At 32.8% G+C, this 26,632-nt stretch overlaps 1 protein-coding gene across 7 annotated transcripts in view; it reads right to left on the minus strand.

Annotated features, from left to right (window-relative positions):
• LOC134855630 (uncharacterized) overlaps nt 1-26,632 on the minus strand; it is a 139,023-nt gene that overhangs the window by 26,115 nt on the left and 86,276 nt on the right. For all 7 annotated transcript variants that reach the window (XM_063872186.1, XM_063872187.1, XM_063872188.1 and 4 more), the window contains exon 10: nt 20,775-20,991. In XM_063872186.1, coding sequence (XP_063728256.1) covers nt 20,775-20,991 — 217 coding nt within the window. The remainder of the gene's footprint in view (nt 1-20,774; nt 20,992-26,632) is intronic.

A 26,632-nucleotide genomic window follows, 5' to 3' on the forward strand; every position in this document is an offset into this window, starting at 1 on the left:
ATTCCCATATCCGTTCTGTTGTCTTGAGCTGCGAATCCTGCTGGCTGCGCCATGTGATATGCCTTGCGATATCGATTGAAAACAAGTTGTAATTCAATACTGTATTTTGGATATTGAATTTAGGTTTTCTGTTTCTTTTGTTTTGGTGTTGTACTGAGAGATAGATCATTGTTAAGAACTCTGATCTCTCGCTTAATCTCAGTGTCATCACTTACGTATGACCTTGAGCATACCATAAAATAATGATTGAGCACCAAAGGTTAGCTGTACATACGTATATAAATACTGCTACTGCAGTAGCGGTATGACAAACGCTTAGCAAATTTAATTTAATTTAAGCGCTGGGGTGGAGGATCTTAACTTGTTCTATTAGGGGGGAGGATGTTAACTTGATCCCTTAGATGAATGCGCTGCTTAAGAGCTCAATTTTTTGAACAACTTCAAGCCCTAAACTTCGGAAACATTTGCGTTCAGCAGCGATATCGCTGCTGAACAAAAATGTTTTCGAAGTTGATGGCATTTTTTTGTCGGCGTTTTATGTGTTTCTTTTTATTTTGTTTAGTTTTCCTATACATATATATAGAAAAACTAAACAAAATAAAAAGGCACACATAAAACGCCGACAAAAAAAGCAAACTTCGAATAACTATTTCTATCTTGCTTCAGTTTTCAGTTCAAAACCAGAATTGTTTTAAAAATTTAAGGCGTTGTCCGATAAAAACTAAGATATAGATCATCTTAAATAATTCTGTATTTGTTCAGCAAATTTTCAAAATTAGACACATCTATACATCTATTGAGTTTCAAATCAAACAAGAAAGCTCGCATCAGCGGGAAACATTGAACATTCTAACTGCCCTTCAACGTCTATGAAGTAGTTCTTGCTTTTAAAACAGAAGCCTGCCTAGGGGGGGGGGAGGGGGCGACCGCCTCTCCCACCCCTCAATTCTGATTGCCAAATTTTTCCAAAAGGTCCCCGGTGGTATATTTTTACAAGATCTATTTTTGGCCGGCCAGCATCAAAAATTTTGTAAAGTCGCCTTCGGCGCCAATATAACTAAAATTGAGGGGGGGGGGGGGAGCGCGCGCCGAAAAAACGCAATTTTTTGGACAAAAATTTTTCAAAATGTGCCTATAAACGCCTTTTTTGGCCTGTTTTTGAATAATATGCCTGCGCTGCAGAAATTTTTTGACAAAATAGGGTCCTTAGAATATTTTCGGAGAGATCGGAAAATCAAATTGGTTGACCTAACAAAAAAAGTCGACAAAATTTTTATTTTTTTTTTCGAAATAACGCCTCCCCCTAGATAAATTTCCCCCGCACGCCACTGTTTTGAAACATTAAATTTATACAAAAAATGTTTTAAGCCTTCAAATACTCGAGCATATGCTTTGTGTAATATAAAAAGACATCTGCAGCGGACAGTTGATTACAATTGGTGGGCCTCAAATTAATTTGGAAAGTTTTCGGAGCCGAATTAACTCGTCGTTTCGTAGTTCAAAGAACGAATTGTATCTAGCAATATTTATCACAAATTGGCTACTTTGAAAAACGATAAAAATTCAAAATCATCATAAGTGAAATATATTTTGAGGGTTGAGCTCAAGGCATAGAACCTTTCAAATTCCAATAAAAATGTTTAGTCAAAAAACTGAGAGAAGCTAGACCGAGCCCAAATATTTCGTCACTTTTTTTAAAAAATTTTGGATCTACTAAACAATTGTCCCCCTTTTAAGAAAGGGGGGGGGGGGCGGGCAATAGTTAAGTAGATTAAAATAACGCATTTTCGACCAAATTACTGAAATACTAAAAGTCGCTAAAAACTACTGCCTTAAGCGAAAGGCCGCGCCGGCATAAAGTGTTAGATTGAATTGAAGGCCAGTCTAATTTATGTTATTTACTCTCATATGATTTCATTAAAATTCCTTTCTATAGATCGATCCCTAGTTACTTTTTTCCTCGGGCGGTGCACAATATTATGTCTTCTTTGCAGACAAAATACTTAATCCAATAAGATATTGACACGATAGTAAACCTTTAAACTACATAATCATTTAAACTACTTTTTAACTCCCGCCTTTCAACAGTCAGTTAGTCAAAGCAAACCGGTATAACGGCAGCAAAACTGTTCAACTTCTGTCGACATAATTTTTTCTTCAGTCGACACTTACGTCATTTATTTTCCGGCTTTTTATGGAAATTTAATTTTTAAACTGCTCATGTTCGTTCTTGTTTTTTTTTCTGCGGTATCAAAAATTTCCCAGTTTCAGACTTATCAATCTTTCCTTCTGATTCTTATCCACATTTCTCATCTAAAGATATCAATAAATCAAATTTTTCCAGCATATAAGTTTTTAGCAGCACTTTTTTGAACTCAAACTGAATATTCAAATCTATATTTCAAAACTCAAACAATATATAGCATCAAAAAGTGTTCAGTTATTTTTTGTATTTGAAACGTGAACAATCAAAAGCTAGTTTCAGTTAGATTTATGCGGTAATTCTGACGTTGAAAAACGGAGTAAAATTACGTAATCAATTTGCAATAAATTTGATTTGAATTGATTTGGTCGAACTTCTTCGCACGAAACTCTTCGAAATTCCTTTTTATTCAAAGGTGTTGTTGATAAATTGCTTCTATTTACATCCATAGAAAACAATAGAAAAGGTAAGATAAATTTTGATCAATTGTTTGATTTTGCGACCATATAGGTTCGATTTGCCGCAATCTGATCGGTCGAAAATGCGTTAATTTAATCTACTTAACAATCCCCCCCCCCTCTTAAAAGAGGGGGGGGGGGAGGCAATTGTTAAGTAGATCCAATTAATTAACAACAAAAGCCCGACTACTACAGGGATGCGGCCCCCTCACCAACCAAAGGGTTCCTCTTTGGTTTTTTCATGACATCCATTTTCGGCCGACAAACCCTTAAATTTTTCAATATGTACTAATTTTAAATGGGAGCACGCGCTGAAAAGAGCAATTTTTTAATTAAATTTTTTGAAAAAATCCCAAAAACAACCTTTTTGGCCTGTTTTTTTAAACACTTGTCCCCCCCCCCCCACTTGAGAAAATCCTAGATCCGCCTCTGCACTGTCACTATAATTTCGGTTGGTGCCCTTTGGCCTTTAATTTGGGCCCTCAATTTGGGGGCCCTTAATTTGGGCCCTCAATTTGGGGGCCCTTAATAGTTTTTTTGGTGAATTCCCGTAGGTTCCAACATTCATAGGTTCCAAAATAAAAAATCAGTCGCATAAGTTCCAAAATTTATCTTCTTGAATTCTGATTGGTTGAAATTTGAGCCAACGAATTTATGGATCGATTGTTTAGCTAGACCGAGCCCAAATATTTCGTCACTTTTTTTAAAAAATTTTGGATCTACTAAACAATTGTCCCCCTTTTAAGAAAGGGGGGGGGCGGGCAATAGTTAAGTAGATTAAAATAACGCATTTTCGACCAAATTACTGAAATACTAAAAGTCGCTAAAAACTACTGCCTTAAGCGAAAGGCCGCGCCGGCATAAAGTGTTAGATTGAATTGAAGGCCAGTCTAATTTATGTTATTTACTCTCATATGATTTCATTAAAATTCCTTTCTATAGATCGATCCCTAGTTACTTTTTTCCTCGGGCGGTGCACAATATTATGTCTTCTTTGCAGACAAAATACTTAATCCAATAAGATATTGACACGATAGTAAACCTTTAAACTACATAATCATTTAAACTACTTTTTAACTCCCGCCTTTCAACAGTCAGTTAGTCAAAGCAAACCGGTATAACGGCAGCAAAACTGTTCAACTTCTGTCGACATAATTTTTTCTTCAGTCGACACTTACGTCATTTATTTTCCGGCTTTTTATGGAAATTTAATTTTTAAACTGCTCATGTTCGTTCTTGTTTTTTTTTCTGCGGTATCAAAAATTTCCCAGTTTCAGACTTATCAATCTTTCCTTCTGATTCTTATCCACATTTCTCATCTAAAGATATCAATAAATCAAATTTTTCCAGCATATAAGTTTTTAGCAGCACTTTTTTGAACTCAAACTGAATATTCAAATCTATATTTCAAAACTCAAACAATATATAGCATCAAAAAGTGTTCAGTTATTTTTTGTATTTGAAACGTGAACAATCAAAAGCTAGTTTCAGTTAGATTTATGCGGTAATTCTGACGTTGAAAAACGGAGTAAAATTACGTAATCAATTTGCAATAAATTTGATTTGAATTGATTTGGTCGAACTTCTTCGCACGAAACTCTTCGAAATTCCTTTTTATTCAAAGGTGTTGTTGATAAATTGCTTCTATTTACATCCATAGAAAACAATAGAAAAGGTAAGATAAATTTTGATCAATTGTTTGATTTTGCGACCATATAGGTTCGATTTGCCGCAATCTGATCGGTCGAAAATGCGTTAATTTAATCTACTTAACAATCCCCCCCCCCCTCTTAAAAGAGGGGGGGGGGAGGCAATTGTTAAGTAGATCCAATTAATTAACAACAAAAGCCCGACTACTACAGGGATGCGGCCCCCTCACCAACCAAAGGGTTCCTCTTTGGTTTTTTCATGACATCCATTTTCGGCCGACAAACCCTTAAATTTTTCAATATGTACTAATTTTAAATGGGAGCACGCGCTGAAAAGAGCAATTTTTTAATTAAATTTTTTGAAAAAATCCCAAAAACAACCTTTTTGGCCTGTTTTTTTAAACACTTGTCCCCCCCCCCCCCCACTTGAGAAAATCCTAGATCCGCCTCTGCACTGTCACTATAATTTCGGTTGGTGCCCTTTGGCCTTTAATTTGGGCCCTCAATTTGGGGGCCCTTAATTTGGGCCCTCAATTTGGGGGCCCTTAATAGTTTTTTTGGTGAATTCCCGTAGGTTCCAACATTCATAGGTTCCAAAATAAAAAATCAGTCGCATAAGTTCCAAAATTTATCTTCTTGAATTCTGATTGGTTGAAATTTGAGCCAACGAATTTATGGATCGATTGTTTACTGTTCAACAAGCATTAACTCAAGCTGCAGAATAGTGACCGCCGCAGCCGCGCCAACGTGTTGCGAGCTTGCCACCAAAGGGTAGGACTCTATACGAAATTTAGAGCCGGTTATCGCCGCGAAGCGGCGACGCGCTCGTAGCGCGCCCACCGGCGACCTTAAACCGAGACTCGGCTAATTTAGTCTTTTGGCCCATTGAAAAGATTTGGACTTATGCGACTGCTTTTTTATTTTGGAACCTATGGGACTGATTTTTTATTTTAGAACCTATGAATACGCACATCGGTGGGACTTTAAGGCGACGCTAGAAGCAAATTCTCATTGAAAAGTTTTTCTCAGAAATATAAGTTGCTTAAATTTGAACAGTTGCCAATACGCAGAGGTGGCATATCATGGAGCCGAATACACGGATAGCCTAAAACTAAAATAGTTCCCGGAAAACCGAAGAAAAATAAAATGGTTCCCGGATAGCCGAAAAATAAAATCGTTCCCGGATAGCCGAAAAATAAAATCATTCCCGGATAGCCGAGAAAAAATCATTCCGGGATAGCCGAAAAATAAATTTGTTCCCGAATAGCCGAAAATTTTGTTGTTCCCGGGTAGCCGAAATCTTTTTTGGGGTCTTTTTACTTATTCCGCCCAAATTTCCTAATTTTTCGATGTTGCAATATTCAATGTGTAAATGCCGAGAACAACCTACTGATAGCACTGGTTGATTAAGTTAATACAAGTGCGATCACTATTTTTCAGCCGACTTTCCTGTGTCTATTTTCTCTGTTTTTTTTCTGGTCTGGGTAAAACTCTGATTATTTAAACTGATTATTTTATCAAAGTTGAATAGTTAACAAAAAAATTTAAACTTTTGTCTTATTCGGCTTGTTTATAAGTCGACTTAAAATTGTGAACAAAACATTTTTGAAATAGTGCTGAAAATTGATGAATTCTAGCCAATCAGGTTGAAGCAAATTAGTTTCCGTTCAAGATGTTGAAATAGTGGTTTTTGGGCGGAAATTTGTATTCCATCCCATCCCGTGTAACTTAAGACCCTCCAGATCAGATCTAGAACCTCAGTGTTAGATAGACCCTCAAAATTTTATGATGGGGAAAGGATTGCTTTAAACATTGAAAAATATCGGGATATTTTTGGATCGGCTAAAGCTGAGCTATCTCGAAACGCTGTAAAAGTGTTATTTTGACTAAAATTTGCGTCAGAGGCAAGTTTTTGAAAAAAAATTGGCAAAAATTGAGGTTTTGGCCTGCTCCCTGCGTCCATCTCAAGCCACTTATTTAATTTTGCTCTTTTTGTTTACTTACTGGAAAAATTTATTGTTCCCTGATGATAATCAAAACTAACTTTTCATTGAATAGCCGAAAAAAGTTTCGTTCCCGGATAGCCAAAAAAACTTTGGGTTCCACTTAACAATCTTCACCCCTTTCAAGAATGAGTGGGGGGGATGGGGGGAGATTGATAAGTAGATCAAAGTGTACGATTTTTCGACCAATCAGAATGCAGCAAAATTAGAATTTAGAATAGAAAGCTCAGTGTTAATTTACTGTATTTATTTATAGGGGTGGGGATTCTTAAGTAGGTTCAAACTTTGTACCCGGATAGACGAAAAAATATATTGCCATATCAAAGAGTCGCATTTTTTATTGCTTTCTGAAATTCCATAAAATCGAAGCTATTACGCATAGAAAATGTTGTTAACTGAGGTGAGTGTCTTATATACTTAATTTTTCCGATCATTGAAAATGTGGAGGAACTTTGTATTCGGGTGTGTTTTAGTTTTTTTTGCTTTTTGATTTCCAAGCAAAATCAGGTACCACAAATAATCATTGGAATGGGTTGAGTGATATATCATATTAAAACCCTTTCAGTCGTGATTCGAACGACTTTAACAAGTTTTTACAATAGCTTATTTGAGCTTAATTTCAACCGTAACAATTTAGTTTTAATGAAGTAAAGTTAGTTTCTGGAGTTTTTTTGCGCAATTTAGGGAATCAGATACTTGAAAATTCAAAAAAGTTTTGCAAAAAAAGTTTTAGAAATTTTTTCGAAGGTTTAATTTTTTTTTCGTTTTTCCAGTCATATTTCTTCAAAAACTGTGTTCCAATCGAACTATTTCACTATTACTCCAAAACATGCCTAAACTCGATTTTTTCGTTCAGATTTTTTATCACAACATGCAGAAAAAAAACGACACCAATTTGTAAAATAAAAACTTTTTTTTGTTTTTTTTCTAGACTGTGGTCGGAACATTCTGTGTTACTTGCTCAGTAACCGGCTATCTTTGTTTCTAATTTAGGATTAAATCTTTAATTTTCTGCTCTTAGACTATACTATTTAGTGCAAAACATTTCGCTTCGCCCAGTTGATTTTTTTTTCAAATTGGGTTTAAAATTTTTTGAGCGATCCTTAAAATTGAGATTTTAGTTAAAAAAACTGTAAAAATGTGATGGAAGATGGTCCAATATTTTATTTTTTTTAAAAATATTTTTCAAACCCCAGTTTAATAAAATCATACTTTGTCCTTAATTCCATGCTAAAAAATTAGAGAGCTTGAAACTTCTATTTCTGTTCCGGCCACTGTTACTGGGGAGGAAATTTGTCCTTGGATTCGGATGTGTTGTAATTTATGTTTCTTTTTTTGTTTTTTGACGTAAAGTTGGGTACCACATATAAGTATTTTTTTGAAAATTTTTAAATTTTCGAACTTCGCTTGTAGGAGTTTTAATTTGAAGTATCATGCAACCCAATTTGATGATTATTTGTGCAAACTGATTTTTGTTGAGAAACAAACTAAACCTACCGAATCAAAATATTCCAACCGGTTTTTCTCGACAATGCGAAAAAATTTTAAAGAAATATCATTGTTTAAATCAGGCCTGAAATGGTTTGACATTGTTATATTACTCGAATCATTTCGATGATTATTTGTGGTACCTGATTTTGTATGGAAAAAAGAAAACAAGTAAAACTTACACCGAAAACAAGAAAAATTCCTCACACTTTTTCAATGTTCGGATCAATGTTCCAAAATTTGGGTTGATGGGGACGAAAACGAATGACGAATGTAGTATTTTGAAATGTTCCGACTTTTGGTCGAAGTTAAGGTTGTCGTTTTAGACTTGCGTAGGGGTTGCCTGTCCGAAAACCCAAAGCAGTTACCCAAATTTTCCCGAAATCTCAAACTCGAAATGGAAAATACAAGTCATGAAGAGTCGGACAATGTTTTCGATGTTTTCGACAAACCTTCAAGTAGTAAAATTTCCAAAAAAGTCGAAATTCTCAAAACACTGTGGGAATCTAGCATTTGCCATTCAGCCACAAAGACATCTCAAAAAAGCCCTCAAATACGTTCGTTTGATTTTGATGTCAACGAAGATAATTTCGTAAACGGTTATTTGCAAGACGTGAATTCTCTTTTTTTTGAATATATCAACACGAGAAAAAAAGATTTCAATATTTTACAAGATTTTATTGTGATAAACTTTGTGTCGGAAGAAAATCCTGAAAACTGGGAACGAACGATTTCAACAGCCATGTTGAAAGAAAGCATCGTCGAAAAAACTTTGAATAGTGGAATCACTGCAAATAATGACATGGTTTTCAGAGTTTTGGGTTGCAGTAATTCACAGTTGAAAAAAGGTTCTTTTTACTTCATGCGAGAAAAATACGAGGGTAACTCTATTGACCTAATAAATGAAATGATCGTTAGCGTTGATGATTTACAAACGAAACTTGGAGTTGCCAAACGTACAAAATATGTCGGATTGCTCTTTTCTGGATGCGATTCTATCGTAAAACTACCTGAAAATTTCGAATTCAAAATCACAGAAGATATCAAGAATGAAAATTATAACTTCACAGATGGCTGTGGAATTATATCTTACAAACTAGCAAGTTGGATTCGAGAAAACGACATAAAATTGAAAGAAAAATGGAAATTTGAAATTCCCAGTATTTGGCAAATTCGATACTGCGGAAAAGGAAAATTGTGCAAAGGAACATTAGTTTTAGATTTTGAAGAAACTGAAAAGCCAATTTTGACGATTCGGCCTTCAATGGCGAAAGGAAAAAGTTTCAATCCCGGAGTTTTGGACTACAAACTGGGAATCCTCGCAACCACTGAAAAGCCAAAAATTGGAAAACTCAATAAGCAGTTGGTAACATTGCTTAGTGCAAATGTTGATGAAAGCTTTTTGACAAGCATTCAAGACTCTTATCTGAAAAGGCTGGAAAACGTTGGAAAAAATCCTATCGATGCGTTGGAATTTTACTGTCTCGAGCTCAAAACTCACAAATTCCAGAAACTTCTTGAATATCAAAACTCAAAGTCAATTCCGCAAGAATTCATTCAGTTGAATCAAGTCGCTGAAAATGTTACGACTCAAAGATTGCAAATACCGCTGGCATGTTCACGACTACTAACTGGTGCGGCATATCCGGAAAAGTTACAGAACTACTTGAGAGAAAACGAGTGTATTGTAATCAGTGAACTAGGATTGATCCAAGGCGAAGTTGTAGTTTACAGAAGTCCCTCCTACGCTCCTGGAGACGTCAGGGTTTTGAAAGCTGTAAAGTTACCCAGAAATCATCCAGTTTTGAAATTAAAAAACATCATTTTATTTAGCACTGTAGGTTCGAGGCCCGACCCTGATAAAATGAGCGGCGGTGATTTAGATGGGGATATTTTTCTCGTGATTTGGGACAAGAAAATAATTGAAGCTTCTGTAAGTCTACGAAATGTTCCACCTTCGGAGTACGAACCCCCAGAAAAGGTTGAAAACGTAGAAAATTTGGAGCAAGCAGAAAAAAATTGGATAAGTTATGCGTCAAAGTGGGAAAATTCGATGTTGGGTCAAATTGATTCATGTTTTTTCAAACTAGCTACAGATTATGGAATCAACTCGAAAGAATGCCAAGAACTAAGTGCTTTGTTTTCAAGGGCGGTCGATCAACATCCGTCTGATTTGAAAAAGCTGAAGACACTTATTTCACAACGATCTCAAAGACAATCAAAAGAAATTTTTGCTGATCCAAACTTGGGAAAACCAATTTGGGATAAAATGCTGGAAAATCAAGTAAAACTTAGAAATTCTGCAAGACTAAAGCAGTTTTCGACAACATTTAAAGATTGGACTAATTTTCACGATAAAATTCAGTTATCGACTTACGAGAAGATTCCAAAAATGTTCACAAAACCGGAAATTCTGTCTTGCGTTGCAGAAAATAAAATAGCGATTTTAACCCAACTTTGGATGATGAAAATTTTAGATGCTTCTAAACGTGGAGTTCCGCAGAAAAGTCAAAGTTTGATCAAATTGAGACAAGATGTTTTTAAATCACTTGGAACTTGTGCTTTTAACTGCACTTTGGAAAATTGTCTCAGAAAACATCCCGGTAATTTGGACTGGTTCAACTCCTGGAAAACTCATTCCAAGGAAGTTTTGGACAGACCCAAAGAAAAAATAGATGTTAGAATTGACAAATTAGGCCTTGAAATTACAGAGCAAGTTAAATTTTACAATGATTTTGCTGCAAAATTGATGATGGATAAATGTGCACAGAAATCATTCGACGAAGAGATGGAAATAATCAAAAACAAGAACCAAGAATTAGCTGGCAAAAACAATGACATTCTAGGCGCCAATTTTGTAAACGACGAAATATTGAAAGTTCGAAAATCATACAAAAACGAAATTGAATATAAGAAAACGCAAATCGAAAGCCTAAAACGACAAAAAGCCAATGACAGAAGAGAATTTCACGATTTGACCTGTAAATTGACAAAACTGGAAGCTGATCTTCAGAATAAATCGAAAAAAAATCTTGATCTAAAAAACGAAATTTTGGTCCATCGGCAAAAAATTGAAGAATTCAAAAAAGCCTTCTTTGAAAGACTAATGAAATTTTCGAACGAGATATCCGAGTACGAAGATTGCATTCGTGGTTTTGAACTTAAATTGAAAAAAACTTTCGATCAAGAATTGTACAAAAAATTGATGTATGAGGTCGAAATTGAAATAAACCGTCTGAAACCTTTCAGTTTTGCGTTGAAATCGATTTTTAATGAAATTGATTTAAAACAAACGCTAGTTAAAGACCAGGAAAATATTGTTAACAGAGCTGCGATTAATTTAGAGCTGAGAATGTGTTTATCTCGCGAAAGCAATCGTTGTTATCAAGAATTGAGCGAAAAAAGATTGCCGACATTTCGCAAACGACACCAATTTATTTCGGCTCTCGAAACTAATGACGTTATTATAATCACGGCTTCCACAGGCAGCGGAAAAAGTACACAAGTCCCTCAATACATTGCCGATGATTTGCACAATATTGTCAAAAATTTAAAATCTGAAAATAGATCTCCTAGAGTAGTTTGTACCCAACCTAGAAGGGTAGCCGCTACGTCAATCGCTAAAAGGGTTTCACAGGAGTATTCGGGAAGTTTTGACTACTCATCCAGCAAAAATAGTTCTAGAAATCGGAAAAAAAGTCCTGAAAAAAAGACCAATGAACTCTAAAACGGCTTCAATCGTAGCTTATCCTTTGTATTCGTCGTGTGGCTTTGAAGATCGCGCTTTGGACATTAACGACCGAATCGGGTATAAAAACGAAGTTATAAATCCCGGCGATACTTGGACCCGCAATCGTAATTTTTGGGAACATGAAAACAAAAACGAGGATATTCTACAGGGAACAGCGGCGGAATTAGGCGGATGGGTTGGATATCGAATCGGGTCGAGAGGTCAGCCTCCAGAAGAGAGAAGAAATAGCCAAAAACTCAGTTACGGAACTCGAATTGAGTTTGTCACAGAAGGTCTTTTGTTGCAAGTATTGAAACACCAGCAAGATTCGACTTATTATGACTGTATAATCATAGACGAAGCGCACGAAAGAAATAAAGAAACGGATTTGCTAATGGCCCTTTTAAGACGAATGGTGAAACGTGATAATAACACCCTGAAAGTGATCGTAATGTCAGCTTCGATTAACCAAAATCAATTCGCAGAGTATTTCGGAAACTGTCCTATAGTCGAATGTGACGGGAAACTTTTCGATGTTGAAGAAATTTATCAACCAGCTCTAGAAAATAGATCACGGGTCTTGAGTTCGTTTGATGAACATAATGTGCCTCCAAGTGAAAACTCAAGAGTTCACCCTTTGATCAAACATGCAGTTGATATCTTATTTGAACAAGTTCATCCGCAAGATGAAGGAGATGTGTTGATTTTTCTTCCAGGAAAAGCTGAAATCTATACTGCTCTTGACTTGATAACTGAAAGAGCAAAATTGACAGGAAAATGGAATTCAATATTTGGTGTAAATAATGATTATGTTCGCAAAGTTATCTGTTGCACCAATATAGCAGAAACATCACTAACGATTCCTGGTGTTAAATTTGTAATCGATGTTTTACAAGTTCGAAAAAAAACTTACGATCATCAATTACGAGTTACAGCGTTAGAACTCCAGAAAACATCTCAAGCGTCTGCCAATCAAAGAAAAGGTCGGGCTGGGCGAATCGAACCTGGGACCTGTTACCGGCTAATTTCAGATGAAGAGTTTCAAAAATTAGCAGAATTCGATGAACCCGAGCTTAAGCACTGTCCTATAGATGAACTATATCTTTATGCCGTTGACGTTTTTGGATCAATTGAGCGGTTAGAATTAATGCCTGACGCCCAGCCTGACAAAGAATCGTTACTTTACGCTGAAGAAAGATTATTGAACCTCGAGTTTATCGAGAAAAACGAAAAGGGTGAAGTTAGTTTGACAAATGACGGAAAACTAGCCTCTGAGTTGCTGAGCGAAGTTTCGCTTGAAGGCGTTCGAATGATTTTGTCAGCTAGGAAATTTGGAATGCTTGGTTACGCTATTCAGTTGGCAGTTGTATTACGTAATTCTTATGACATCAAAATAAATACTAAAAAGTACGTTAAACGATCCACGGATAGCGGTAATGATCACCGAAAGTTTTACTTGGACGAATTTGGTGATGCGTTTACATGGTTTAAAATCTTCAGAACATTCTTAGAAATTTACAAAAACGCTGAAAAATCAGAAGTCATAACACTTAAAACTAAATGGTTATTGACTAAAAAAGGTGGTGTTGAAAATTGGTGTCATGATTTGGGAGTAAACTTTGAAGCCTTAAAACAAGTTCAAAAGTCAATCGATCTTGTTTACGTGACATTGAAACGACAGAATAAGCTTGGAAACGGTATTATAGAAACGGGTTTAAACTTGGATGATGTGCGAAAACATTTGTGTTCTGCATTGATTTCTGGGTTCTTCCATAATATTGTGGAGTTGCATGACAAAGATCTGATAAAAGCCGGTTATTCTTTGCTAACTCCATCAAGTATTAATCGAAAATATTGCGAGACCCCGCCTGGAATAGATTCTCCTACCAGTGAAAATCACAGGCATTTACTGAAAGTTTTCCTATCGGACGAATCAGCAGTTTTTAAACATGGCGACGTTGTGAGAAACACGTACTTGATATTTACTGATCTCTTTAAAACTTACCCAGGACCGGTTTATATGCAACAAGCTTGTCGAATTAGCGATGAAATGATTATGCAGCATTCAAATAAGCGATGGCAAGACACTTGTGACATGGTCAAAAAAGCTGAAGATACTTCAGAATTATGTCTAAAGTCTTTTGTTGATAAATATCGTGAAGAGTTCATAAGTCCTAGGGTTTTGGGTTCCTTGCTGAAAAGTAAGCCTTCAGGTTTTTACATGAAAGAACTTGAGATAAATTCAGGGGCGGTGGTTCAATTTCTCTTCGAAGCCGGACAAATTCGGCTCTATGGATCATCTTGTGAAGTTAAGGGGCTGCTCACTAAATCGTCTTTAAAATCAGATATTCTATCCAAGAAAGCAGAAATTAAAGCAAAAGACGCCTTGATGTTTTATCCGGCTTACAGAAACGAAATTTGCAAATTCAAAACGGGACTGAAGCTCGATTTTAAAGAAGTAAGGCTTCTAAGAGCAACTTTTGTCGGAGGTTGGGATGAAAATGTTACTGTCATAGTTCGAAACATAAGTCCTGAAATTCGATCAAAATTAAAAGCAGCAATTCAAGATTTGAAGAAATATTGTTCGGACGAAGAAACATTGAAAAGTTGGAGTTCTGTTACTGTTGAAAACGAATACGAGGATAAATCGAAATCGCGTTGCTGCAAAATAAGGTTCACGGCTCAAAATGTTGCATCTTTTGTAACAAGTAATTTCAAAAAAATTCATAGTATGTCAACGGAATATAGCATGTTTGTAAATGCTAGAGCTTTCATGTCTAATGTCAGGGAAGTTCAAGTTATCGAGACTAAAATTTACCCCTCAGTACAAAAATTAGTCGATGAAAATTACCCGCAAGTCAAAGTCAAGACATTGAAAGATCGATTTGTGTTTTCGCCGATTGGAAAAACAGATTCGGAGATTGTTGATAAGTTAGTTGAAGATCTTAAAGAAAATGAAACGTTTGAAAGTTTAAGTTGGCATATTCCTGGAGTCGATGAAATAAACAAGAAAAATAAAAAATGGATGAGAGAATTTATATCCGATTTCGCGAAAAGGTTCCAAAAATCATTTAGCGTCAAATTGGTTCTCTGCTATTCAAAGCCGCCGACGCTGGAAGTTTATGGCGATAGTAAAGACGAAGTTTTATCAAAAATCAAGAAAATAGTTCCAGATTTTCTTGCGGCCAAATTAAAAAGCGAAAAACCTTCGGATCAAACTAAAGTTTTAATTCGGTTGCAGAGAAAAGAAATGGTTGCTCTTTACTACGCAATCGAAGAATTTGAAGAAAAATTCCGCCACGTTTCAATTTCGATTACAACTACACCACAAGAAGACGATTTGACTTTACCAGAAGTCGAATTGATAACCACTGAAAATTCGAAAAGAGATTTAGTACGAGCCGAAAAGTTTGTGTGGGAGATTGTAAAACGAAAAATAGAAGCAGCAAATTCTCCTAAAAGCATTTTGTTTGAAAACCGATGTCGCAAATGTCTGAAAAAAGTTTTGGTCTGGAAACCAAAAAACAAAAAAGATTACCATACTCATTCTGCCGATGAATTTTCAGATCTTTCGAACTCGATTCAAGTTAACCGCTTAGCTTTATGCGGTTGCACGTTTTGCTTTAAATGTCTAAGTATCATAGTTGATGAACAAATAAGCTCGGAGGCGTTTTTCAGCGATGGCTTGAAATGCCCAGGAATGAGCTTATTTGAAGAAAATAAAATTTGCGGCCATCAAATTCTCAATTATGACTTGAAAGATAACTTCTCAGCTCACGACGAACTTGACAACATTTTGGAAAAAGCATTTTTAGGTTACGTGAAACAGTGGGTTCGCGTGGGAACCATCGAGACTTCGATTGCAATCGAGCGATGTCCAAAGTGTCAATTTATTCTGACCAGAGCTAAATCTGAAGTGGGTGTGTTTAAATGCCCCAGTTGTCAGCACAAGTTTTGTTCAAAGTGCGCTTCAATGGTCCGAAACCAGAACGATTATGATCATCATAGCCGAAAACTCTGCACTGAAGAGAAAAGTTTGCTTGCAATATAAAAAAAATCAATCTATCATTTCCTAAATCCTTCTATCAAGTTGTTTTCAAATTGCCAAACTGTTGTACAATTCGTTCATTTCTGTTCCGACTTTCGTAACGAAAGTAACTGAATATTTAATTAAGAATATTGTTGTGCTCGGAGTGGTTTTTTTTCTTCAGACAAATTTCTGATTTTAAAACTAAAGAGTTTTTGACGGAATTTTTCTATATCAGCCAAAAAGTATTGTTGTGTTGAGCTCAAATTTGAAAAGATATTTTACCTGTGATTATTTTTCATAAATTTATGAGGGTTTAAAGTTAGCAAATATGGCTAATTTGGGACAATTATTGCGCGATATATTTCGCGCTATTCACGCGTAGGCGGAGGTTGAATTCGTATAATTCGTTCCAAATTGGTTAAAACAGGCTAATTGTCATAGTTTCTACGCTACTAGGAGCGAAATCTATTATTTTGTTTTTTATATGGCGTGTGGGGTGACGATTTAAAAAATCTTTCTTTAAAACTCATAATTTTTTTTTAAAGCGAACACTCTCCAAAGACATTAAAAGACAGTCGGAACATTCAGGGCTCCGCCCTGTCACGAGCAATTTTGTTTTGTAAAGAGTCGTCTTTGTGTTCAATCAATTCAGTTTAAAAGAAAACGTTTTTTCTTAAGATGCCAAGTTATAAAAAACATATCGTTTCCGCAAATTTTAACTTCGCCAGATAAAAGCTTGCGATGGTATCCAGTGCCATAAAATTTGATAGAAATATTTTTTTACTATTTGAAGTCTGAGAAATCAACCCCGCACTAGAGTTTCATGGATAATAATTTATCTTCTTATATAAAAAATGAAACTCCGAATGCGCTGTGGACGCAATGTTTAACTGAACGCAATGCTTAGGAGTTATCAGGAGACAATTTTTAAAAGGCTATGGAGCGTTAAATTTCAGAAGCATTCACCGCAACCATCAGAAGAAGATGAACTCGTTCCAGCTTCAAGGCTAGACAGTACATGTCCAACTTTTTTCCCAAAATTTTGTGTCAATTCTGTCTGTCAAAAACAGCAACCTCTACGCTAAGAAAAAAAATTTTGCGAACTGATTCGGTCTATGAAGTAAATGAATTATTTCAACGTTTCATAGCTTAAAAGCTTGCATAGAAAAACTGAAAATGTTTGCAAACCGATTCAGTCCAAGGAGTAATTTGAAAATTTTCACAGCTTTTAAAGCTCGCCCGTAAAAACAAATTTTCACAAACCGATTCACTGTATGAAATAACTTTAAATAATTCAAAGTTTCATAGCTTTAAAAGCTTGCTTAGAAAAACTGACGTTTTTCTGCTGGCGACTCTTTTAATGAAATAACTTGAACTATTTCAAAATTTCTAGCCTAAAAAGCTTGCGTAGAAAAACCTAAATTTTTCGCGAGCTGATTCAATTTATGAAATAACCTAAAATATTTTGAAGTTTCATAGCTTTGAACCTTGCTTAGAAAAACCTAAACTTTTTGCAAACCAATCCAGTCTATGAAATAAATGAAAATATTTCACAGTTTCATAGCTTTCAAATTTTTATTTTCTATAGGCACAATTAAAGGCAATTTTGTTTTCACTTTACGTAAGTTTGCATAAAAATTGCACGTCTTGAAAAAAAACGTAAGTGGAAGAAAATTCATTATAATTTATTTTAAATAGGTTATAGTTTATAATTCATTGCAAATTGATAAAACAATGGATTAAAATCAATTTTTATTTCCATTTTGTTGTCTGAGGGCGATATGGGAATAGATTACAATTCTCTAAACAGCAAAAATTTATTATAATTGATTTTTTTGATTGAATATTATGCGAGACTGTATTCCGAATACCCATAAAATCAATTTTGACACTCAAAAACAAGCTTATTGTAACATAGGCTCTCTTTAGCTCTGATTCTAGCTAGGTTTCGATTCAAATGCATATCTTTTAAATTGTATGGAATAGGTTTTTGTAAAATTTGAAAAAGTTGAATCATTAAGCCAAATGTATACCAGGCTGCTCGTATCAGGGCAAAGTCTTGATTGTTACCACCGCATTTCAAGGTCTATGAAGTAGTCTTCGCCTTTAAAAATGGATGACATTTCAAAAAATGTTCAAAAAAATTAAATGGTTTTTGGGTTTTTTTTTAAATCATCACCCCAAACGCTATTTAAAGTATGAAATATTTCACTTTTAGATATTTAGCTTTAAGCAAACTATAAAATAGGCCGAATAGTTCGCCTCAATTCAATTATCAATTTCTAAGACGGGTTAAATATCCGCTTGCACGTTATTAGCACGAATTATATCACTTATCGATAGTACCAACTTGGCAATCTTTAAAACCCATTATTTTGAACACAAAAATGATCACAAGAGAAATATTTTTAGGATAACAATACATTTCGAATGATTTTTGCAAATGCCGGCAAAAATTGCAAATTGAAAAGTCAAAACTTGCGTAGAGAAAAGAAAGCCACCCCGGGCACAAACATTCCGTCGTATTCTTCAAAAGTCGAAACAAAATTTTTTCACTAAAATATCGAAAAGTTTTGTGGATATTTCATCCTAATACAAAATCCCAATTATTGAAATATCAATTAAGTCTAGTAGCGCAATAGTTAGATCTACTAGAGCTATTCTTCATTTTGTTAGAACAGTTTTGAGCTCCAATTAAATTGAAGCAGGGGTGTTGAGAACTACAGCTAACTAACTGCATTGAGAATTATTAAACTAACTAAATTTTAAAATAACTTGTTAGTCAAACCAACTAACTAATAACAAAAACTGTTCACCGGAAGACTCCCGAATTGGGAAATCTAGGATCGCATCGAACATTCCTATAGAGTTATAACAAAGCGCTCGAGTTGCAAAAAACGTTTTTTGAAAAAAAAAATCACTGTAGTATAATGATTCTTACTTATAGACTTAAAACTGCTTAAATGAGGTAGAAACTACGTTTCTTACTCTATAGTTTTGGAATCGACGCTACACGAAAGACTTTGAGAAACTGGTTTCGTTATCAGGTTTAGAGAAAATCTTTTTTTTTTTTCTTCGAGGCTACGGTTTTTTCTGCATCCAATATGTTTCAAACCTTCCTTTCAATTCAGAAATTTAACGGATCTACTAAACAATTGTTCTTTTTTTTGGTATGTACTAAAATTATCCCTATAAAAAGCAGTAAAAAAGCACTATAGCGTTGTTTTTTAATTTCTAGTTTTGCTGCAATATGATTGGTAAAAAATTCGCCAATTTAACTTACCTAAAAACTGCTCCTCCCACAAAGCTTGAAGGGAGGTTAAAAGGCTTCAATTTTTCTGAGCTGAATCTTCTGACAGCTTACGCCTACGATTGGGTTAAAAAGCGAACACCAATTAGTAACACAAAAAATTTTACGTCAAATGATTGCTGTTAACCGCATCAACTCTATTTTATGCTTCTTAGCAGATAATTTTCAGATTTTCTGACTTTCTGGTTTTCTTTATTAGGTTATGATATTGTTAAATTGCAAAAAAATTTTTCAACGACCGTTCACTGAGATACTAGAATAAAAACTGCAGCAGTGACAAATAAATTTGATTTGCTCCAAAGAAACTAGAAAAAGATAATAAAGGATCAATTCAATCAGTTTGATGAAAATTCAAAAAACATAAAAAAAGGTTTAATAATGCATGTAAATTGATTGATTTTTTTTCTTTAAAATTTTTACTTACAAAATGCAAGATTTATTTTAAAAGACAATTAAAGCCCTAACTACTCAATTAAAGCCCTAAATTTGCCATACACTGATGGAAAGTGTGAATATTGATCAATTGATCCCAAAGGTTTACCAAATCTAAACACGAAAAAAAAGAACAGTGTTCAAAATCTTTCCGTTTTCTCTCCTTTGTTTTGGCGACAAAAGCAAAAAATTTTCCAAAATAAAAATTTCGCAGTATAATGGTTGTCGTGATTCAAAAAAATATAATTAGCGAACAGTATTTTTGAAACTGAATATTTATTTCAAGAATGGTTCAGCGCGATGGTTCTGCGTTTCACACTATTGAAACACTGTTGTCACAGTTGACAAGAATTGGGCAATTTTTTTCGTTCCAGATTAACGCGCCTCCACAAAACCCTCAAAGCATGTTGGGAAATCACACTTCACCTTAATTCTGTATTTTCAAAGACAATTGATTTTTGATTTAAAAAGCGGATTCAGAATTACAGACAGTAGTATAATTGTGGTCATAGATTAACAAAACGATTGCAAAATTTTTATTCAAACTTTTCAGAGATGAATTTTTTCTCCAACAAAAAGAAAACAAGATCAAATTCGCTAAAGCATTGATCACCAGAAGTCAAAATGACTCTACTCTACGAAACAGAAAAACTTGACTTTTTAAGGGTTGGTAACAAACACGTCTTCACTATGTTTTCACGCCAAACTGAAAAACTAATGCAATGTTTGAAACACTACTGCGATATTTGAAAAATTAGTTCAATAATTGAAACACTAGTGCAATATTCAAAAATTGCACTAGTTTTTCAAATACTTCTCTAGTTTATTATATATGAAAAAGAAACACAGTTCAATATCTTTCCTAGTACAATCAACCCTAACAAATTAGAATAAAAAATCGCGTGCTAGCGTGAAAATTTTTTCGAATGTGTCTGCTTTCATTTTGTTCGATTTTTTCTCATGTGTTCTATACCAGATAAGCAACAGCCTTTGTTGCATCTCGAAGTTTGTTCACATCTCGACACTGCGTGTCTCCATTTATTAACAAAATTTCCCGATGCAAGATACCGATGCTATTGCTTATGTACTACGCAAAACGTTTAGTTTAGGTTGAAGCAACCAGAAAGGATAATTTTTCAAAGAATTTTTATTATGCTCAAGTCACGCATCATTTTTTAATTGCTTTTAAAGATGTTTTGTTGCTTTAAATTGCACAATCAAAATAACACACGCAGTTTTTACTATTTTAGACCAAAATTATGATTGTAAAATCATTGTTCGAATTTTTAATTAGTGAATTTGAACACCAGCAGAAGCAAAGTAATTATTGCTTCAAGATGAATTGATAAAATTATCCTATCGGATTTCCAAAAAATGGTAAATTCTGCCGTATGGATGAAATTCTGCTCTAAGTGCAGCTCTATAGAATGTTCTGCTCTGAAGCAAAATGAAACTAGGAAATGATACTAACCGACAGTTGTCATTGTGATGACAGCCCACCAGAAAGAAGCGGGGATCGAACTGAAACTAGTTGTCGGATCATCCCTCTCAGCAAAGTAAACCAGACTTGAGAACACCATCACGCCTATAGCTAAGAACAACATCAGTAGACCTAGTTCTTTGTAGCTCTGTTTGAGAGTGAAGCCTAGTGATTGAAGACCGGTGGAGTGGCGAGCTAGTTTAAGCACCTGAAAAAAAGAAACGTTAGAGAATTGAGGAATTGCGGAAGTTGTTAGTTTGAGGACTTAAAATGTGAATACAACCTGATCGTCTACAAAACAGTTTCAAAAACGTATCCAAAATTTTATTTCATGATCCACATACTGCATTGAGTTTTTTTTCTATAAAACTTTATGAGCTTTTTCTTCTATATTTAAGGATAATTTTTCGTTGTTTTAGTTTTTCCAAAATGTTTTTCTTTAGTTTCGTGTTTCAATTCACAATTAGAGATGAACAAAAATTTTATCTAATAATTTACGAGTTTCAAAATCCCGTAAGGGTCAAACCAGTTTCAGTTCGACAAAAATTTTCGTTTAAGTTTTGAATCGAAAAACTCAATTCACACAAATTGTAACAAAAACAAAAAAAATATTGTTGAACCAATTAATTTTCAGCCCCTTAACATTTCGCATAATAAACAACTTACAAATCAATTCTTATTTCAGTATTTTGGTAGTTAATTTTAACCGCATGATTACAGTGAATCGTTTTTTTTGTGTAAACAAAATTGAAACAACACAAATCAATTCTAATTTCAATGTTTGGTAGTTATTTTACCCACATGATTCAAGTGAATCGTTTTTTTTTCTGTGAGAAAAAAAAGTTTGAAAATTACAAATCGATTCTATTTTCAGTGTTTTAATAGTTATTTTTACCCACATGATTCAAGTGAATTTTATTTTTTTCGGTAAAAAAATGAAAATTACCCATCGATTCTAGTTTCAGTGTTTTGGTATTTAATTTTACTCGCATGAATCAAGTGAATTGTATTTTTTTTTCTGAAAATAAATTGGAACTTACAAATCGATTCTAGTTTTTCAAGTGATTCGTTTTTTTTTCTTGAAGAAAATTTGGAAAACAAATCGATTCCAATTTCAGTATTTTAGTAGTTAATTTTACCCGCATGATACCAACGAATCGTTTTTTTTCTTGTAAAAACATGGAAACATACAAATCAATTCTAGTTTTTTAAGTAATTAGTTTTTTTTCGGTAAAAAAATTTGGAAAACAAATCGATTCTATTTTCAGTATTTTAATAGTTAATTTTAATCGCATGAGTCAAGTGAATCGTATTTTTTTTCGGTAAAAAAATGAAAATTACACATCATACCTAGTTTCAGTGTTTTGATAGTTATTTTTACTCAAATGACTCAAGTGAATTGTATTTTTTGTTCTGTAAATAAATTGGAACTTACAAATCGATTCTAGTTTTTCAAGTGATTCGTTTTTTTTTCTTGAAGAAAAATTGGAAAACAAATCGATTCCAATTTCAGTATTTTAGTAGTTAATTTTACCCGCATGATACCAAAGAATCGTTTTTTTTTCTTGTAAAAACATTGAAACATACAATTCAATTCTAGTTTTTTAAGTAATTAGTTTTTTTTTCGGTAAAAAAATTTGGAATACAAATCGATTCTGTTTTCAGTATTTTAATAGTTAATTTTAATCGCATGAGTCAAGTGAATCGTATTTTTTCTGGTAAAAAATTAAAAATTACACATCCCACCTAGTTTCAGTGTTTTGATAGTTATTTTTACTCACATGACTCAAGTGAATTGTATTTTTTGTTCTGTAAATAAATTGGAACTTACAAATCGATTCTAGTTTTTCAAGTGATTCGTTTTTTTTTTCTTGAAGAAAATTTGGAAAACAAATCGATTCCATTTTCAGTATTTTAGTAGTTAATTTTACCCGCATGATACCATCGAATAGTTTTTTTTCTTGTAAAAACATTGGAACATTCAAATCAATTCTAAATTTTTAAGTAATTAGTTTTTTTTTTGGTTAAAAAATTTGGAATACAAATCGATTCTATTTTCAGTATTTTAATAGTTAATTTCAATCGCATTTTCAAGTGAATCGCAATTTTTTTCGGTAAAAAAATGAAAATTACACATCCCACCTAGTTTTAGTGTTTTGATAGTTAATTTTACTCACATGACTCAAGTGAATTGTATTTTTTTTCCTGTAAATAAATTGGAACTTACGAATCGATTATAGTTTTTCAAGTGATTCGTTTTTTTTTTCTTGAAGAAAATTTGGAAAACAAATCGATTCCAATTTCAGTATTTTAGTAGTTAATTTTACCCGCATGATACCATCGAATTGTTTTTTTCTTGTAAAAACATTGGAACATACAAATCAATTCTAAATTTTTAAGTAATTAGTTTTTTTTTGGTTAAAAAACTTGGAATACAAATCGATTCTATTTTCAGTATTTTAATAGTTAATTTTAATCGCATGAGTCAAGTGAATCGTATTTTTTCTGGTAAAAAATTAAAAATTACACATCCCACCTAGTTTCAGTGTTTTGATAGTTATTTTTACTCACATGACTCAAGTGAATTGTATTTTTTGTTCTGTAAATAAATTGGAACTTACAAATCGATTCTAGTTTTTCAAGTGATTCGTTTTTTTTTCTTGAAGAAAATTTGGAAAACAAATCGATTCCATTTTCAGTATTTTAGTAGTTAATTTTACCCGCATGATACCATCGAATAGTTTTTTTCTTGTAAAAACATTGGAACATTCAAATCAATTCTAAATTTTTAAGTAATTAGTTTTTTTTTGGTTAAAAAATTTGGAATACAAATCGATTCTATTTTCAGTATTTTAATAGTTAATTTCAATCGCATTTTCAAGTGAATCGCAATTTTTTTCGGTAAAAAAATGAAAATTACACATCCCACCTAGTTTTAGTGTTTTGATAGTTAATTTTACTCACATGACTCAAGTGAATTGTATTTTTTTTCCTGTAAATAAATTGGAACTTACGAATCGATTATAGTTTTTCAAGTGATTCGTTTTTTTTTTCTTGAAGAAAATTTGGAAAACAAATCGATTCCAATTTCAGTATTTTAGTAGTTAATTTTACCCGCATGATACCATCGAATTGTTTTTTTCTTGTAAAAACATTGGAACATACAAATCAATTCTAAATTTTTAAGTAATTAGTTTTTTTTTGGTTAAAAAACTTGAAATACAAATCGTTTCTATTTTCAGTATTTTAATAGTTAATTTTAATCGTATGAGTCAAGTGAATCGTATTTTTTCTGGTAAAAAATTAAAAATTACACATCCCACCTAGTTTCAGTGTTTTGATAGTTATTTTTACTCACATGACTCAAGTGAATTGTATTTTTTGTTCTGTAAATAAATTGGAACTTACAAATCGATTCTAGTTTTTCAAGTGATTCGTTTTTTTTTCTTGAAGAAAATTTGGAAAACAAATCGATTCCATTTTCAGTATTTTAGTAGTTAATTTTACCCGCATGATACCATCGAATAGTTTTTTTTCTTGTAAAAACATTGGAACATTCAAATCAATTCTAAATTTTTAAGTAATTAGTTTTTTTTTTGGTTAAAAAATTTGGAATACAAATCGATTCTATTTTCAGTATTTTAATAGTTAATTTCAATCGCATTTTCAAGTGAATCGCAATTTTTTTCGGTAAAAAAATGAAAATTACACATCCCACCTAGTTTTAGTGTTTTGATAGTTAATTTTACTCACATGACTCAAGTGAATTGTATTTTTTTTCCTGTAAATAAATTGGAACTTACGAATCGATTATAGTTTTTCAAGTGATTCGTTTTTTTTTCTTGAAGAAAATTTGGAAAACAAATCGATTCCAATTTCAGTATTTTAGTAGTTAATTTTACCCGCATGATACCATCGAATTGTTTTTTTCTTGTAAAAACATTGGAACATACAAATCAATTCTAAATTTTTAAGTAATTTGTTTTTTTTTGGTTAAAAAATTTGGAATACAAATCGATTCTATTTTCAGTATTTTAATAGTTAATTTTAATCGCAATTTCAAGTGAATCGCAATTTTTTTCGGTAAAAAAATGAAAATTACACATCCCACCTAGTTTTAGTGTTTTGATAGTTATTTTTACTCACATGACACATGTGAATTGTGTTTTTTGTTCTGTAAATAAATTGGAACTTACAAATCGATTCTAGTTTTTCAAGTGATTCGTTTTTTTTTTCTTGAAGAAAATTTGGAAAACAAATCGATTCCAATTTCAGTATTTTAGTAGTTAATTTTACCCGCATGATACCATCGAATTGTTTTTTTCTTGTAAAAACATTGGAACATACAAATCAATTCTAAATTTTTAAGTAATTAGTTTTTTTTTTGGTTAAAAAATTTGGAATACAAATTAATTCTATTTTCAGTATTTTAATAGTTAATTTTAATCGCATTTTCAAGTGAATCGCAATTTTTTTCGGTAAAAAAATGAAAATTACACATCATACCTAGTTTCAGTGTTTTGATAGTTATTTTTACTCACATGACTCAAGTGAATTGTATTTTTTTTTCCTGTAAATAAATTGGAACTTACAAATCGATTCTAGTTTTTCAAGTGATTCGTTTTTTTTTCTTGAAGAAAATTTGGAAAACAAATCGATTCCAATTTCAGTATTTTAGTAGTTAATTTTACCCGCATGATACCAACGAATCGTTTTTTTTCTTGTAAAAACATTGAAACATACAATTCAATTCTAGTTTTTTAAGTAATTAGTTTTTTTTCGGTAAAAAAATTTGGAATACAAATCGATTCTGTTTTCAGTTTTTTAATAGTTAATTTTAATCGCACGAGTCAAGTGAATCGTATTTTTTCTGGTAAAAAGTTGAAAATTACACATCCCACCTAGTTTCAGTGTTTTGATAGTTATTTTTACTCACATGACTTAAGTGAATTGTATTTTTTGTTCTGTAAATAAATTGGAACTTACAAATCGATTCTAGTTTTTCAAGTGATTCGTTTTTTTTTCTTGAAGAAAATTTGGAAAACAAATCGATTCCATTTTCAGTATTTTAGTAGTTAATTTTACCCGCATGATACCATCGAATTGTTTTTTTCTTGTAAAAACATTGGAACATACAAATCAATTCTAAATTTTTAAGTAATTAGTTTTTTTTTTTGGCTAAAAAATTTGGAATACAAGTCGATTCTATTTTCAGTATTTTAATAGTTAATTTTAATCGCATTTTGAAGTGAATCGCAATTTTTTTCGGTAAAAAAATTAAAATTACACATCCCACCTAGTTTTAGTGTTTTGATAGTTATTTTTACTCACATGACTCAAGTGAATTGTATTTTTTGTTCTGTAAATAAATTGGAACTTACAAATCGATTCTAGTTTTTCAAGTGATTCGTTTTTTTTTTCTTGAAGAAAATTTGGAAAACAAATCGATTCCAATTTCAGTATTTTAGTAGTTAATTTTACCCGCATGATACCATCGAATTGTTTTTTTCTTGTAAAAACATTGGAACATACAAATCAATTCTAAATTTTTAAGTAATTAGTTTTTTTTTGGTTAAAAAATTTGGAATACAAATCGATTCTATTTTCAGTATTTTAATAGTTAATTTTAATCGCATGAGTCAAGTGAATCGTATTTTTTCTGGTAAAAAATTGAAAATTTCACATCCCACCTAGTTTCAGTGTTTTGATAGTTATTTTTACTCACATGACTCAAGTGAATTGTATTTTTTGTTCTGTAAATAAATTGGAACTTAAAAATCGATTCTAGTTTTTCAAGTGATTCGTTTTTTTTTCTTGAAGAAAATTTGGAAAACATATCGATTCCATTT

This window comes from Symsagittifera roscoffensis, chromosome 10 (genome assembly GCF_963678635.1).
Source record: "Symsagittifera roscoffensis chromosome 10, txSymRosc1.1, whole genome shotgun sequence".
NCBI classification, from domain to species: Eukaryota; Metazoa; Xenacoelomorpha; order Acoela; family Convolutidae; genus Symsagittifera; species Symsagittifera roscoffensis.